Source organism: Botryllus schlosseri, chromosome 15 (assembly GCF_051294905.1).
Source record: "Botryllus schlosseri isolate E-star chromosome 15, Bs_hap1, whole genome shotgun sequence".
Lineage (NCBI taxonomy): Eukaryota > Metazoa > Chordata > Ascidiacea > Stolidobranchia > Styelidae > Botryllus > Botryllus schlosseri.
This window is the reverse complement of record NC_137250.1, coordinates 7,947,130-7,963,338: the sequence shown is the minus strand read 5'-3', so window position 1 is coordinate 7,963,338 and position 16,209 is coordinate 7,947,130. Positions and strand designations below refer to the sequence as shown.

Here is a 16,209-nt window from a genome sequence, read left to right as displayed (position 1 = left end):
AGTTAACTCGCCCAGACGGCTGCGCAATGTGCGCATCTCCTTGATTAACCGACTTACGCACTGATAAGCTTTTGAGTTATTGGGTCATTTCCCGATGTAAACTCGTCTCACTAAAAGTAATCGATGATCTCTCAATGTTAGGGAAGTATAAACGAACGGACTAGGTAAGTAATAATGATTCAATGAAATGTGCTGTAAATATGATTGTTAATCAAGGCTACTGCGTGCTTGGCGGTCGTATATCCATATCTGCAACTCGACTAATGCAAGCACCCTTTTGAACCAAATGAAATGCTATGGAATTGCTAAAGAGATCGCCTTAGAACATTCATTTAAATTAAAAGCTGATGCATTTCGGTAATTACAGTAATCAATGAATTGTCATTCCGTTTTGTGTGTTAAACATGACGCAATGATCATTCAACACAGGCGCACATATTGGTGATCAGAGTAATCGTCGTCAGTAATCTAGTCGAAGTAGAAGTGCCATTGAAATTTTCTGTTCAATCGCAAGTAAAAATAGTCAAAGGTACTTCATTTGGAAGCGGAAAACAAAGATTTTAAAAACACTTGAGTAGCCTATATCATTTCATAAAGTAGGTTTGGATAAGATGTCTTGTACTTCTAGTCAGGACTGTAATGACTCGAATCTGACTAGAGTTACAGTTTTTTATTGACTCGACTCGAGTCATTTTCTTAAAATGAAAAATGACTGGACTCTTGAGTCCATTTGTGTAGTTGACTCGACTTGTACTCGAGTTATTGCGCAAAATTCGACAAATTCTATATGATAATTATCCAAGTCTCGTATATCGGGACGGATAATTGTAAAATAGGCCCAGAAACTTTTATATTTGTTTGAAAATCATATTTAGAGTCTGAAAATATTACATCCATAGCCTTTGATTACACCCAATATTTCCACAGAAGTGAGCTAAACCTGACTTGAAGCCTATACTGAACAAAAATACTATGACTTGAACTCGGACCCGAGTCTTGACACTATGACTCAAACTTGGGACTCGAACTTGACTCGATGGTGAATTGAAAATGACTCGACTTGACTTGATTCAAAACTAAGTCAAATTGACTTGTTGCGGCTTGGCTACAACCCAGCTTTTAGTAGCCAATCGAAAGTGACAACTTTGAAAATTGGAGTGACTACGTGAAATTACTAATGCAACCCTAAATTTGTGCACTTTTCGAAAATAAATTCAGTTACCCACTTCATCGTTTCCCCCCATTGCTATGACAATTTCGCCCATGAACGTGATTGGAACTGATTAACATAATCCGAAACTGCAAAATCCGTTTTGAATAGTAAGTAGTTTTTTCCTAAAAACATGTTGAAATAGTCAAAAAGTGTAACCACTAGATTTCCACTAGATTAAGGAGTACTCCTTTTTTACCATATTTCTATTCCAAGGGGGAGTTTATTTACTCGATCAAGTCGTTTCGACTCATTCTCTTTGTATTACAATTCTATTGCTATCTTGAATTGACAAAAATTGTAATATAATGATACTGATATTGATACTGATACTGATAATAATAATAAAGTTTTGTTTGATTCCAATCTCAGGTGTTTCACGTCGCTTACGTGATAATCAAGTTCGCGAACTCGCCCCGTGCCGGCACTTGGGTGCTGGAACGCTCTTCGGACCACGGCGCATCGTTTCAGCCCTGGCAATACTTTGCCAACAGCAACAGCGACTGCCCCAACTTCTTCGGCATTGATGCCTTCGAGGAAATTACCAACGATGACAGCGTCATCTGCACCGCCGAGTATTCCGATGTGGTACCGCTAGAACGAGGCGAGGTAGGTGGTTCTTAATTCTGTATCAAGCGCCCATGCCACGATTTCTGGAATATGGCCATCTGAAAATATCCGATTTTCTGTCACCAATTCAAATTCTGTCACTGAATGATGAAAATGTCTAATGACAAATGACACTGTAAATGAACTCCAACCACTACAAAAGTAGAGATACTTCATTACTGCTACTGCCTTTCATATTTATTTACGATAATGTCACTTTACTTGTCACCATGTAAGGAAAGGAGGCCAAGATCAGACACGGGGCAAGATGAGACATGCATTTTTTTCATAGAAAATTTTTTTGATGAACAGATTCCTTCAATTATGTTGTTCCCATAATGTCATTCTATCGTCCTACCATATTAACAAGGCAAACAGATTTGAGGTTGGGCAGAAAAATGCCAAAAATTATGTTTTCATAGCCTATGTCAGTTATGTGAATTCATGTTTGTAAGGGCATACCTATCATAGTACTTCATAATAAGAAACAACATTACTGGAGCTGGTTGAGTGCAATAGTAGCAGTGTAGTCATGCACTTGCCTCTGAAAAGTAGTAGACAGAAATTTTTTTATTCAAGTTTATATAATAATGGAGGTGTGGGGGTAGGATGAGACAAAACCATGGGGGTAAGTTGAGATATGGGTATCAGAGGGCTTTTCTATTAAACGCCTCGCAAGATTAAAAATTTACTGTTGAAGGCACACAATGTATTATTTGTCTAGTTGGTAGTTCACCAGATGTGACATTACAAGACAAAATAATAACGAAACTCTTATTGTTGCTGGATCTCATGGATAATTGGTTTTTGATGTCATTTAAATTTGTATATGATGTACAAATTCTTTTGAAAAGTGAACTATTTCATGCTTAATATATGTTAGTCACGATGTTGCTAGTTGATTCATTATTTGGGATGAATTGGTGGTGTAATGAGCAAGAATTGCTTGGTGTCTCATCTTGAACACAGTGTGTCTCATTTTACCCTCACCTGGGGGTAAGTTGAGACATTTGAGCAAGGATTTTTGTGGGCCAAGAAATCCATAAGTATGTTGTTCAATATAACTCGAGGCATAGTCATAATGAGTACAGAACACAGGCTTTCCATTGGTACCAAAATTAATCCTCAGAAGGCATTACTCTTTGAGTGGCGTTGAATTATCAGGAAAGTGTCTCATCTTGGCCTCCTCTCCCCATTATCGTCATTCATGCAATCCAGGTTATCGTTTCCATGATCAACCACCGTCCGGGCGCCAACAATTTCTCGCACGCGCCGATATTGCAAGAATGGAGTAAGGCGACGGACATCAGGCTGCGTCTTCTGCGAACAAAGACCCTTCTCGGTCATTTGATGGCGGTGCAGAGACAGGATCCCACAGTCACAAGGAGGGTATGTAATTTGATTCCCTGATAACCGAAAATTCATTTCTGCTCCCCCTTTTCAATATTTACTGGATTTTATGGGCAGATATGGTATTTTATGCTCAAAAGGAGAATTGCTCTGTCATTCCCAAATTTGTCGGAAGTCGATGATTAATATGCTATAAGAAAAATCAGACGAAGATGAGTCAAGTTTTGTAAATGTCCAGACTTGCAATTCTGATATATTTTGAATTTGTTACCTTGCATTAATGAACTCGAGACGATATTGTCATTCTGAAATAGCAAATGCTACATTCTGGCTATCAGATATTATCTCTATCCATGGTGAGCCAATGGCATGATGACCATGCAGATACCAATAATAACACCCCCGCTAAATTGATTTGTCTGCTCTATCTCAAAGTTGCAATTTCACGAGAGGCACAGAGAAGCAGATGCCATGTATTGATACAAGCAATTTATATCTGTCTGTCTGTCTATTGGTCGGTCTTACTTTACCTTCAATATGAGCAGTTAAGCAGCTATCCAAAATTTTAATGGCGTGCTCTCAAGATCTGTATTGAGAATAGTAGTAGTAGTAAAGTAGGCTACAAGCTGTAAAATATCAAGTGTTAAGTTCACATAGTGCAAAATTTACGATACAAACGAAATGCAGAGGTCTAAAAAAATTTTACTTCGTAAACAATTTTGATGAATTTTTACCTAACACTACAATTTTGACAAATTTTGACGTGTCAAAAAAAATCGCCCTACTAATGAGATATTTGAAATGTGTTAATCGCTAACTTCTGTTTTACAGTATTTCTACAGTATCAAGGATATCAGCGTGGGGGGACGATGCGTGTGTAATGGACACGCCGATACATGTCTGCCTGATCCGTTGGATAGGTACAAGTAAGTGTTCAAGCTGAATAAGTGCGCGGGCGAGAGTGCTATTGTGGAATGATGAAATCTTGTCGCCAGGTTGAAATGCGAGTGCAGACACAACACGTGCGGCGACAGCTGCGAGATTTGTTGCCCCGGATTCGTGCAGAAAGCTTGGCGCGCAGCCATTCCGGAGAGTGCTAATGAGTGCGAAGGTGTGTGAACTTTGGATTTTCACTCTGTTTCACTCTCGCAGCAAAATACTGAACAAATCTCCATTCCTAAGTGTTTGCTTTTTGTTGCGACCTGCAGCCTGCAACTGCTTCGGGCACAGCACGGAATGCATTTACGACGAGGAGGTGGCGATCAAGCGTCAATCTCTGGACCTGTCCGGGCAATACGAGGGCGGTGGTGTCTGTCAGAATTGCGCTCACAACACAGCCGGGATCAATTGCGAAAAATGCATCGACGGATACTACAGGCCTGCCGACGTCGATCCCAGAGACCCGAACGGTTGTCGACGTAAGTTTTCTGTAAATTTCCAGCGCACAATGATGCCTAAACGAAGTCTTCCATGTTGTAGTGTTCTCTGTACATGCTACAAATGATATTATATTTTGAAGGAACAGGAATTTATGCAGATTTCAATATCTTCTATGACTTCATTTTCACCCTAACCTGCTGTTGTCGCTGCAGCTTTTCCTGCATGGCTTGTATTTTACGGGCCCAAGCTCCGCGCCGGTATCGATATTTATCCGACTTTCAACTCTGCTTCTGTTCCTTCTCACTCTCCGACTTCTGACCCGCGAGGCATACGTCCACATCCGAGCATTCGTGGAAACAGCTCGAGTGAATCGACAAGTGATAATTGCAATTTATCTATCACAAGTTCTCACGTTTTCATAACGGAAACAGACACGATGCAATCCGAACCTAGATTTGTGAATGATTACGCATTTTGCTCAGTGATGACTGCCAGATGCATTTTCTGATGAATTATCGCATCGCTGCACTGCATGAATAGTTCTTATACACTATGCTGAACGGATGCTCTTCTGCACACAATCTGTGTAGTCAAATGCTACCAGTTCCACTGTGGAATGGTTAGGCAGTATTCATGGTCTTATAAGATTTTAAAATGATTGCCAAATCTTCTGAAAATTGAAAAAAATCGCTATCTGATACCTTTTTATCCTATTATTGTCTTGATTTCTTATTGCGCTTCACTGAAGAAACAACATTTTCCCACTAGACATGTGATTTCGTGCAACAAGAATCGCTATTCTAATTGCGGGCCATGACAATATTTTTGGCATGCATGGCCCTTGGGGAATCCATATTTTGATTTTCACTAATTCTACATTGTGTAATTGTACGTACATGCACAAGGCTGATCTGAATGTCAGTTTCATTCTCTGGAAAAAATGTCAAATTTCACACACTTGAATTTTGAACATATACGGCTGCCTGATAACTTGACAGTTCTATTTCTGGAAGGAGCGAGTTTCAGAAGTGCAGATATAATTGTAACGCTTTTCAGCTTGCGACTGCAACAGTACTTTCACTGTCGGAACGTGCGAACCGGTGACCGGAAGATGCTACTGCAAGCCGAAATACGCAGGGGACCGATGCGACAGATGCGCTCCTGGGTATCACCAATTTCCGGACTGCGAACGTATGCTTTTAACAAAGCCCTTTCTCGATATATCTATCCGAAATAACTTTTCAAATAACGTTTTCAGAATGGACAGGTACGAGAGTGTCGACCTAATTTTTGCACACTGACATTGATGACACGCACAGTGCGAATTTTTGTAGGCCTAAATTGCGTTTTGGTCACTCTGGAATTTCGTTCACTTGATATGCACTAACCCGTGTGGTGAACATGATAGGAATATTATGATTCAATAATATATTCATCCTGAAATTAACCCGAAAGTCAAATTTTTTATGCCAACAATGTCATATTTGGTGATGTGACCATTGCTATACAATAGGGTTACCATATTTTGGAAATCTGAAAAGAGGACACTTTTTCAAAATTTTCAGACTTGCAATAATGGAGTAAAATCCTGAAAAAATGGCAAATTTTTTTCCACTTCGTGGTCGGCTGACTAAAAAAAGGGAATTACAATCAGTTTCTTTTCACATTATCCGTTGGTCGACAAAAAAGAAGGTCAGCTTTCCGGCTCAGCTCATCTGTCGAATTTTGCCCTATATTTAACCAAAATTCTCCAAAAAGAGGACAAAATCTCCAAAAAGAGGACGTTTGGTAACCCTATCGTAGAAATTTCTTTTGAGAACTCTACTACTAGTTCTACAAACACCCTGACGAGTGTCAGCCTAGCATATTTGGGTTTATTTCCAGATTAACATATCATTGAATTGTATATTGAATTTCTGTACCTCCAAGAACCTCTTTGAGCGTTATTTTTTATTTGTTCCAACATGGTATGTCTTTTTAGCATGCCCGTGCTATTATAACGGGACCAGAGACGAAGTCTGCTTGCCTGTGGACGACGTGTGTCCGTGCAAGTACAACTTTGCCGGAAGATTCTGCAGCCAGTGCTCGCCTGGATTTTACAACTTCCCGGAATGCGCTCGTAAGTGTTCGTTACTGACCACTAATTGAACAGGACTGGCATCAAAGTGACAATTTGCTTCTTCAGCCTGTGCTTGCACTGGTGAAGGCGCGGCCAGCGGCATTTGCGATATCCACGACGGTCAATGTCAATGCGAGGAAGGATATGGCGGGCAGTCTTGCGACCAGTGTTCGCCGGGATACTACAACTATCCGAGATGTCAGGCTTGCTCGTGTTTCAATTCGTTCACGACCGAGGAGGTAAGTGTTAATCTGTGTGCTGAGAAGTCTCAATTTGGATTTGGGTTAAACCGGGTATATTTTGTTGTATTGAGGGATGAGATAGATTTTAATTATTGACGGGACAAATTTTTGTTGTTTTAATGATGTGTTTGAATCCAATTCTTGAGATTTTGGATTTGGTCTCCAAGAGGTATGACATGGGGAATGGTTAGTGCATTCGCATCTGTGCCGACTGGAGTTTAGATGCGAAAAACTATTGAAATATACTTATGTGTTCGAATTATGTTATGTAGACAAAATGCAGGACTTTCTCTGGCAATATGGTATGTGGCTATTGGTTATTTCTGGATGGTATCAGATTTGTTAGTGTCTTCATAATAGGAAACGTCTAGACTTTGGCACGTGTAGAATTTTGGTGTTGCTAGAAGCACTCAGGCCACACCTGTTTCTACTTATTGGCAAGGCAATCGTAAGTAGTGTTGTTAGTCACCACGACCAGACATTAGTCAGAAAAACACTCTTGATAATACCACATTGTAGCCATTTTATACTTGTCATTAAACATTGGGATATGAATCTTTTTGGAACCTACGTTGTTACTGATACTCGTTGTTACTGATACTCGTCTTGATTTAGATTTGCAACCCAGAGACTGGGGAATGTTTCTGCACTGATCCAGTTACAGGTCCACTTTGCAATCTATGCAAGCCTGGATACTACGATTTCCCGCAATGCAAAGGTAAATTCTACCCAGCGTTTGGACAACTTTTTCTTTCCACGTTTCAGTATCAATTTTTGAATTGCAGAGTGCGAGTGTGACACGACTGGAAGCGCTAATTCCTTGTGCGATCCGGTCAACGGTAAATGCGAATGTAAGCCGAATTTTGGCGGAAAAAGATGTGACGAATGCGCTCCGGAATTTTACGAGTAAGTGCCGTTTCAATTACTGGTTTGCCGTCGACTCTATTGCGATATAGTCACAACTTTACTGTCTAAAATCTGCCTATAAAACGGACAGGATCGAGGGCGATATTTTAAGGGTTGATGATTGGGAAAAATAGGTATTCTATCAATGCTGTTATGTCCGAGGTAGAGGTCGACCGATTATCGGCTTGACCGATTATCGGCGCCGATATTTGGAACTTTCTCGAATATCGGTATCGGCCAATCTAGGCCGATATCGCGACCGATATTTATACCTAACGACAATCGACCTTTTCTGAACTGATCTGCAATTCTGTATCATGTTTTGATTTTCGGGTCATCCCAAATTTCAACGAATGTTCACAATTAAGCAATAAGTCTTTTCGATTTCAGTTTTCTCGTTTGTTGTTCACCTTTCTGTGGCATGAACAAGTGCCACCTTGCCTAATATATAATATTTTTGGCGAAATAGTTCTCTGCTCCTTCCATATTAATATCGGCCTATGATATCGGTTATCGGCCTTGTGAGCGTCGAAATATCGGTATCGGTATCGGCCTGTAAAAATCAATATCGGTCAACCTCTAGTCCGAGGCTCTTCCAGAGGTACGTTTTGCCCACTTGCACTCCCCACTTAAGGGGTCATGTTTGTTGACTACATCGACTTCTAGCTTACTGTGTTTTAGGTAAAACTACTCGGGCTACTACATACTTACTACACTGTAAAAGTAGAAGGCAGTTTTTGGATAAATTTTGCATCACTATGATGAGCAAAATTGTCATAATTGCCGTTTGAAATAGACCCTGTGTCACTGTAACTGAATATGTTTTTTATGATTGCCGCTATATTGGCGATTTTGTATGCAGTCGTATTAGATTAACTGCAACAAAGTATGCGACTCCTTGACTGAATCTACGGTTTGAAATTACTTAATAAAGTATTCACTTGAAGTAGTTTAGTGTCATGTCCTCCAATCTCTATTTGTAAATGAGTAGAAATCTTCAGCAATACTTCTACTTCTAATTCTACTTGGGTAGCAACTCTGACTACTTTGATTGATTGGTTACTCGCGACTACCACCGTTTCTGTCAGTCTTTGTTGCCACCCAGGGAGTGATATATTTAATGATATCTTTTAAGATATAATATATCATCACATCCTTTCCAGTTACCCGAATTGCATTTCTTGCGACTGTGACACTCGCGGATCGCTGAGAACGACCTGCGACACCACGACCGGCGAATGCACCTGCCAAGAAAACATCCACGGCAGACGATGCGACCAGTGCGCGCCAGAGTATTTCAACTTCCCCATCTGCGAGGACTGCAAATGCAACCCTCTCGGAATCACGACGTTCGTGCCTGGCGTCTGCCTGGCTTTCACCAGGGTAATGCTCGCGTTTGTTGGATGCATCGGGCGGCTCGCTTTAAAGTCTTGTCTCTTCGTTCAGGGGCAGTGTGACTGCAAGGAGAACGTTGTCGGGATGTACTGCGACTCTTGTGCGCCGCTGCATTATAATCTGACGCTGGGCTGCATCGATTGTAACTGTCTGCTTCAAGGCACGTTGGATGGAGTCGCTGCTTGTGATTCAGAGGTTTGTCTTCATCTATTATCATTACCACAATAGTGAACGGTGATTTGACACGTAGCAGTATCGTAGCCCTGGCCAGGGTAGGATGAAAGTAGAGTATGCCCACTCCGAATTTTGGACTCTGATGTAATGGCATCGTAAGTTACAGCCGCATCGTAATGAATATTTGTGGTGTTATGTTGCTGTTCAACATATATGACCCGAAATACCAAATGAAATGTTTGTAATCACGATTTTGGATTCTTGAATTCGCTAGTGGCCATGCAATTTCACCAAACCAGTAGAAAATAGCTAATTTTGCCATATCTTGATAACCAGAAATGCTAGAAAGCTAGTAATTGGCATCAAAGCGACAGGTACTATCATACATTAATATCTACAATACTACAAATCAGCATTGTAAACTTGGTACCACCAATCGGTATTTTCAATATTGGTTTAAAAATCAATCATCTTTTGAAATTGAAAATATTTCATTTCTTTCTTAATCTATTGAAACATATCCAATATTGATCATGAATGGATTGTTAAGAATCTGCGCATTCAAAATCCGATCACAGTTACGATGTCATTGATACGCTGACTTTTGACGCGTAATGCCGCCATGCTTCCCACAGGATGGTGATTGTTGGTGCAAACCCTACACGTGCACGCAACGCTGCTCCCAGTGCGACGACGGATTCTACAATTTGGAAGAGAGAAACTACTTTGGATGCACAGGCTGTCAGTGCAACGCGGGCGGCTCGCTCAGTCAGGAATGCGAGAGCGTGGACGGGCAGTGTCCTTGCAAGGTCGGCGTAGAGGGCCGGCAGTGTGACAGGTCAGTGGCGATTCGGCCATAGGTGGTCAGTTGTGTAGTAGTTCTATTTTTCGGAATACTATTGTAGGTTTAACCTAGTTTCACTTCTTAATCAAGTGGTTATAGTTTTGGACTATTTTCCTTTACATTTTTCAGTCTTTTTTCGCAGAACTAGACCTAAAATACATACTTTTTCCTAAATTTGCTACTTCTGCCTGTATTTGAGTAGACATTTGCAAAATTACTTCTACTTGAACTTGACTAATTTAACTGAGGGTGGTGGTCATGCTGACAATTGTATATGTTCGCGACAGGGTCCAGGAGGGTTATTACTATCCCACTTTGCTGCAGCATAAGTATGAAGTGGAGCAGGGGAGAACGGTGGACGATGACATATTACGGTTTGGTTTCGATGAGGAGAAATTCCCATCGTACAGTCTGAAAGGATATGGTGAATTTTCTGTCGTGCAGGTAGGCTTTGTGGGCGTTGATACGGTCAAATATTTCCTATCTTCCAGTTTGCAAAGTGTATTTGCATATATTCCTTTTTTTAGTGGAATTCATTGTCTTTTTGTTTCTCATCTTATGTTCGGTCTGGGATGTGACCAGGGCAGAGTATGATGTACTGCTGCCTGTTTTAGTTGTGATAACACGACACGTAAATTGTGTTGTCAATTCGCTGTTGTTTCGTCTTGAACTACAGCTGATTTCATACATGCTATCCGAGAGCTTTCAGCTTTATCTTGGCAATATTTTTAAATTGCATCCTCTGCTCTTGCTGCTGTTTTAAAACCTTGGAGAAAGCTGATCTAGCGCATGCTGCTGAAGCTCTGGATATATGGTGAAATAATGAATAGCAGACAAAATCGCCTATTATTATTTTTGCATTCTGACCGCTTTTAGTGTGGAAACTGTTTTGCAATGAATCAAGTATTCTAATTCTATTTTTTTATTTTTGCTTTTTCTTCGGGTAAAAAGCTAAAGTGCATGTTGCAAATGTGTTTCTATTTTTGCTGAATGCTTAGTATAACTGAGCTATCGAGCGTTTTCTTTTTCATCTTAGCCTGCCGCGATTATCGGTATTCATATCACCCAAAACAACCTTTATAAGTTGCTTGTGCGCTATGTCAACCCGCTGCCTCGGAGTCTCCTTTCGACTGTGACTTTCCAACCTGCGGACAACGGAGTCGAATCCGCACAATCTCAATGCCTCGATTGTGAGTGCCGGCCAGAATCGTGGTGGAATTTGTGGGATAATCGCCACGACCTGCATGAGCATCCGTCACCATTTCTAAACACGCCTTTCTTGCATTCTTCCACTGCATGCGGTGTACTGTGCCGGTCAATTTCGTCTGATTCTAATGTGCATTTAATTTCACGAACTATTTAGTTGAGTTGTGTCTTGCAAATTCAGTTTCATGCCAATAGGGCTAGGCAACGTTGTGTATGTATACTGTATAAGTGTACCTGTACGGGATTCAACACCAAATTGAGTACCATAACAGCTGCGGTAGTGAATTTGTCGGGCAGTGGTTCCAGACCTTTTTGGAGGTCTGGTGCTACATTTCAAGCTTCAGAGCAGGTTTTCATTTGATTGGTATAGAGAAAAACGCGAGGTGTCAACCCCGTGCCTAGCCCTATCCGTTACTAATTCAATTCCGTGATGCATGCCGTTATTTTTTGCCTCGTCGACAGCGTGTTATCATTGTGCAAATTGCTGTGGAGAAGCATGGGTTGTATAGACTGCAGTTTTCTTACGTCAACCCGGGAAGTGCCAGTGTTGCCAACGTCACGTTGTCGCCAGTGCTTGCGGCCGGTAAGGCTACATTCGATAGTTGGAGATGCGTGTGTTTGTGTGGATACTGAAGTGTTAAGTTAGCTCAAGCTTTCAATGAGCAAGTCTCGGGATTTGTCGGAGGTCAAGTCTCACACCTGACTTATACAGCAAAAGTCAACTGATTTGCACTGAATATTGATTATTATTAGTCGTTTTGTTTTGTGTGGAAAGAATGTGTTGATGGTCTTGTAAAGGTTAAGCACCACATCTAATTGTCCTTTCAAATAATAATTGTGCATTTTCAATTGCTTCCATTACGGTGATCCAAGTTTCTTTCACGTCAATGGTTGGTGCGTAACGTTATTTGCATGTAGCACAATTTAGGTCTGGGTTGTGCATGCTTTGTGTTACGGAAGACGCAGTCTAAATTTTATGACGAGAATATTCGTTAAACGTAGGTTCGGAGCAGCAACTTGAGATCGAATTTGGAAACAGCCCTACTCCGACTTTGCTGAACGGCAATGTTGTAGTGCTCAATGAAGGACATTGGGACGTGCGGATTGAAGGAGACCCAGGTGAGCGTGTTTGGAAAGTGAGCAGAGCTGCTGGTTTGATATCAATTTCCAGATCTTACACCAGGATTTAAGATCCAACTCCAATTCTTGTCTTTTTTATGTCATATCCTATTTTGCGTCCAAATCGTGCTCTTGGGCCAGATTTTCAATTCCCTACCATGAATTTCTTGATATCGAGTATCAACTTGCAACTGTACTAATTTAAAACGCAATAATTTTAGTCAACTTGAGTGACATGGAACAAATCATAAATCTAGGCTCTTCAACAATCACACATGTGTTCAAATTTTAAAAACGTGGTTCGAGTACAAATCTAGCACGTAAGCCGCTAGAATCAATCACATTTAGAAATCCCGAACTTTTTACAGGACTACTGATCGATTACATCGCCCTTCTGCCGTCGTCCTACTACGAGCCGTCGATATTCCAGGCCAAAATTACCGAGCCGTGCAAGCCTGTCCTTTCTCCCACTGGAAAAGAATGTCTTATGTACGATCACCCCTCGCTCGCTGGATTTCCCAACGCGGCGATGACGGAATTCACGGACAGAGATCAGTGAGTAGCTTGATATCTTAACCTTGTACTGTAATATGTAACTGATAGAAAGTAGGATTGTAGGAATACGAACTGAATTTGGGACAGGCACGAAAACGATGCATTTTCGGAAAATTGGATAAACACTTTATGTAATTAGTCTATTTGATAATGCTTGGAGAAATATTAGGCTCCGAAACAAGTGTTCGAGTATCACTCGTTGTGATGTCATAGTCATATGATTAATATGAGGAGTTCAACTATGTACCACAAAGAATACAATGCCTGTTCTTCAACGCATTAAAGATAGTTTAGTATATTATTGGTGCATATCTTGAATAATTTTTTCCGGTCCCACAAAAATTACAGATATTAAATTATATTATTTGTATTATATTCACGTAAAAGATATTTGAAGAGCTTCTTGGAGGTACAGAACTTCAGTTTACATCAAGACATATTGTTAGAATGTATGCTAAAGTACTGTACCTAAAAGGTCTCTACAAAAGGTATATAATTTAACTTTCCGAATTGCGTGATGCCATAACAAGTGATACTTTGACCGCCGTGGGCTATAGGAAAGCGCTAATGCCCTAGAATCACACGATGCTACCTTACAGACATGACACTCCTACCACCGCGCACCCTCCGATGGTCTATCTGGACGGAAACAATGTAGACGATACTAAAAAGAGCGTCAGCGTTTCGTTAAGCGACGTGCCCAAAGCCGGAAAATACGTGCTGGTGTTGGTGTACGCCAGCTCGCAGCAAGATCGTATGCAAACTATCACGGCTACTGTCACCGACGGCGCAGGAAACGAATATACCGACGTCACGTTCAACGTGTACCCTTGCCTGTACTCCTTCCTTTGCCGCCAAGTGGCTCTCACCACTCTGAGTAATGTGAAGGAATTTGACGTGTCGATACCGCAAATCAACGTGCAGATTAGTGCTGATTCCGGCGAAACGGTGTACGTGAAAGATATCTATGCGATACCGCTTGAGGAATGGACGATGGAATACGTAGAGCCGAAACGGAAATGCGTCACGAAAGAAGGGCCACAGTTTGAAGAGTGAGTGTGTAGTGATAGAAAGATGTTTTGTAGCATACTTACAGAGGTGCTCCTGAATGGAATACTGATACTTCTTCCAACTAATCGAGACCAGTACTGATACTTCTTCCAAGTAATCGAGTGGTCTCGTTTGAGTTCACTTCTCCAGCTCTTGCATTTTTAATTACTTTCTCTTGTACTTGATGTGGGTCAAGGTCGGGTAGGAACTATTACTTTTTCAAAGTAGTTGAAGTGGTTTCTGATTTCACTGCTTACAATTTTAAACAACATACTCTCCTATTTCCAGTTACATTTCACGTTTAAGACTAGGTCAAGTTGAGAGTACTACTTATGCAATTAGGTCTGGTGCTTTCATTTGATTTCTATGCTTGATGGATACAGTTTTATATTACTTGCCTTTCTTTCTTGCCTTTCTTCTTGCCTTTGCCATTGTAATCGAGTAGAAATTCATAAAATTAAACTCGTATTTGACCACAATGACTACTTGGACCACCTCAGCCAATGTGATAGCATATAATAAGATAGATGAGTCTTATGAATCTTATGGTGTTTCATATCATTACTACACTACCCCTCGAAATCCAATTAATCGAGATGTTACACGGTAGGTTGTGTACCACTCAAGTTTCAGCTGATACTGGCCATTCTTTGTTGTTCCCGTTTTAACTGTACCGTTCGTTCAAAGATGCATAGCCGGGGCGTACCCTCTGCCGTCGCAAGCCATCAAAATCGATGTCGGCCAGGACGATAACGATGAGGACGACGAAAGTGATCCAGACCCGGAGGATGGTGGACCACCTACCGATTCAGACGAGTCATATTCTGATGCTGTATTGAACGTTGGAAACGACAAAAATCCTTTGGTCATTAACATGGATCTGAAACCGGGAAGGTAAGTTTGAATATGTGTGGTGCTTTGATCATGTTGCGTAGAGCATCAGTTTTCTTTACCGCTGGGCTTTACCCACTTATGTTACAATTTTATTTGAATTTTTGAACGTTCATCGGTGAGCAAAATTCGATTTGCAATTTTACCGGCCCGCAAGCTACAAAAGCTTACTTGGAGATGTCATAATTTTGTATTCCAGATACGTTTTCGTTCTTCACTACCTCAATCCGGACCACGTTTCCTTCACCCCTGATGTAGTCATTGCCGACGGTATTGTCCACGATGGGGGTGCAAACATCACCCACTGTCCCAGTAGCGACGGATGCCGAGCAGTTGTGGTCACCGATAGTGGGGCTTTCGTTTTGGATATCAATACGCCGACCCAAACCATGACTATTACAGTGCCCGACGGTAAGTGGATAGGCATAGGATAGATGCTCGTACAAAATTCTAATTTGCAATAAGAAAGTGGAAGAATGGTGGACTGTGGTTGTACATCATGGCATAATGGAACAAGATTTTCTTTTGATAACTAATGGACTAATGGTTGTCTTTTTACTGTCAGAAATATATTCGTTACCCGTAGACTTTGTGTAGCAAGACAGCATAAAATTCAATTCTGTCGTGGCATAATTTGAAGTTAATTTTCAGGGCTAATTCTCCGTATTAACGTTCTACCGTATGCAATTCTAGTCCCAAAATGTGAAATTTCAGGAGTCATTCACACGATACTCCTGACATTATCATAGTGACAAAAAGCTAATGAATATATTTGTAGCGCGATTGTGTGCAGTCCCCCATCTGGTTTGCAGCGAATTCGGCATTTGGTAGATGCGACATGTTGAATTTGTCATTAGAAATGTAGTGACTATTAGTATTATGAGTGAAATGCATCAATATTGTATTAGTACATTAAAAAGGGGATATTTCACAGACTATCAAGAGTGAATTTTGCTAATCGGAACCATGTTAATTCAAAAAGTTGAACTCAACACTTGGTTAATTTGTCATTAGAAATGTAATAACTGTTACAGAAAGAAAAGGATGTAGTATATTTTGTCCTTGATGTTTTTGCGCTATCAACATTGCATTGATAATTTTGTGATTTGAGAATTGTAATTTGGTTGTTTTTGTGTCAGGAATGTTGTTATGAAAGCGA

General features: G+C 40.8%; 1 protein-coding gene across 3 annotated transcripts in view; it reads left to right on the top strand.

Moving 5' to 3' along the window:
• LOC145458008 (laminin subunit alpha-5-like) overlaps window positions 1-16,209 on the top strand; it is a 57,348-nt gene that overhangs the window by 1,336 nt on the left and 39,803 nt on the right. For 2 of the 3 annotated variants that reach the window (XM_080336301.1, XM_080336298.1), the window contains exons 3-22: window positions 1,583-1,819; window positions 3,038-3,208; window positions 4,001-4,095; window positions 4,165-4,280; window positions 4,378-4,587; window positions 5,606-5,740; window positions 6,531-6,668; window positions 6,735-6,907; window positions 7,526-7,628; window positions 7,696-7,816; window positions 8,980-9,199; window positions 9,263-9,406; window positions 10,021-10,223; window positions 10,517-10,673; window positions 11,266-11,419; window positions 12,438-12,554; window positions 12,923-13,109; window positions 13,709-14,161; window positions 14,847-15,053; window positions 15,250-15,461. In XM_080336301.1, the coding sequence (XP_080192427.1) occupies window positions 1,583-1,819; window positions 3,038-3,208; window positions 4,001-4,095; window positions 4,165-4,280; window positions 4,378-4,587; window positions 5,606-5,740; window positions 6,531-6,668; window positions 6,735-6,907; window positions 7,526-7,628; window positions 7,696-7,816; window positions 8,980-9,199; window positions 9,263-9,406; window positions 10,021-10,223; window positions 10,517-10,673; window positions 11,266-11,419; window positions 12,438-12,554; window positions 12,923-13,109; window positions 13,709-14,161; window positions 14,847-15,053; window positions 15,250-15,461 (3,553 nt within the window). Of the gene's footprint in view, window positions 1-1,582; window positions 1,820-3,037; window positions 3,209-4,000; window positions 4,096-4,164; window positions 4,281-4,377; window positions 4,588-5,605; window positions 5,741-6,530; window positions 6,669-6,734; window positions 6,908-7,525; window positions 7,629-7,695; window positions 7,817-8,979; window positions 9,200-9,262; window positions 9,407-10,020; window positions 10,224-10,516; window positions 10,674-11,265; window positions 11,420-11,897; window positions 12,019-12,437; window positions 12,555-12,922; window positions 13,110-13,708; window positions 14,162-14,846; window positions 15,054-15,249; window positions 15,462-16,209 lie in introns of all 3 variants that reach the window. The other variant, XM_080336299.1, reaches the window with a different exon arrangement.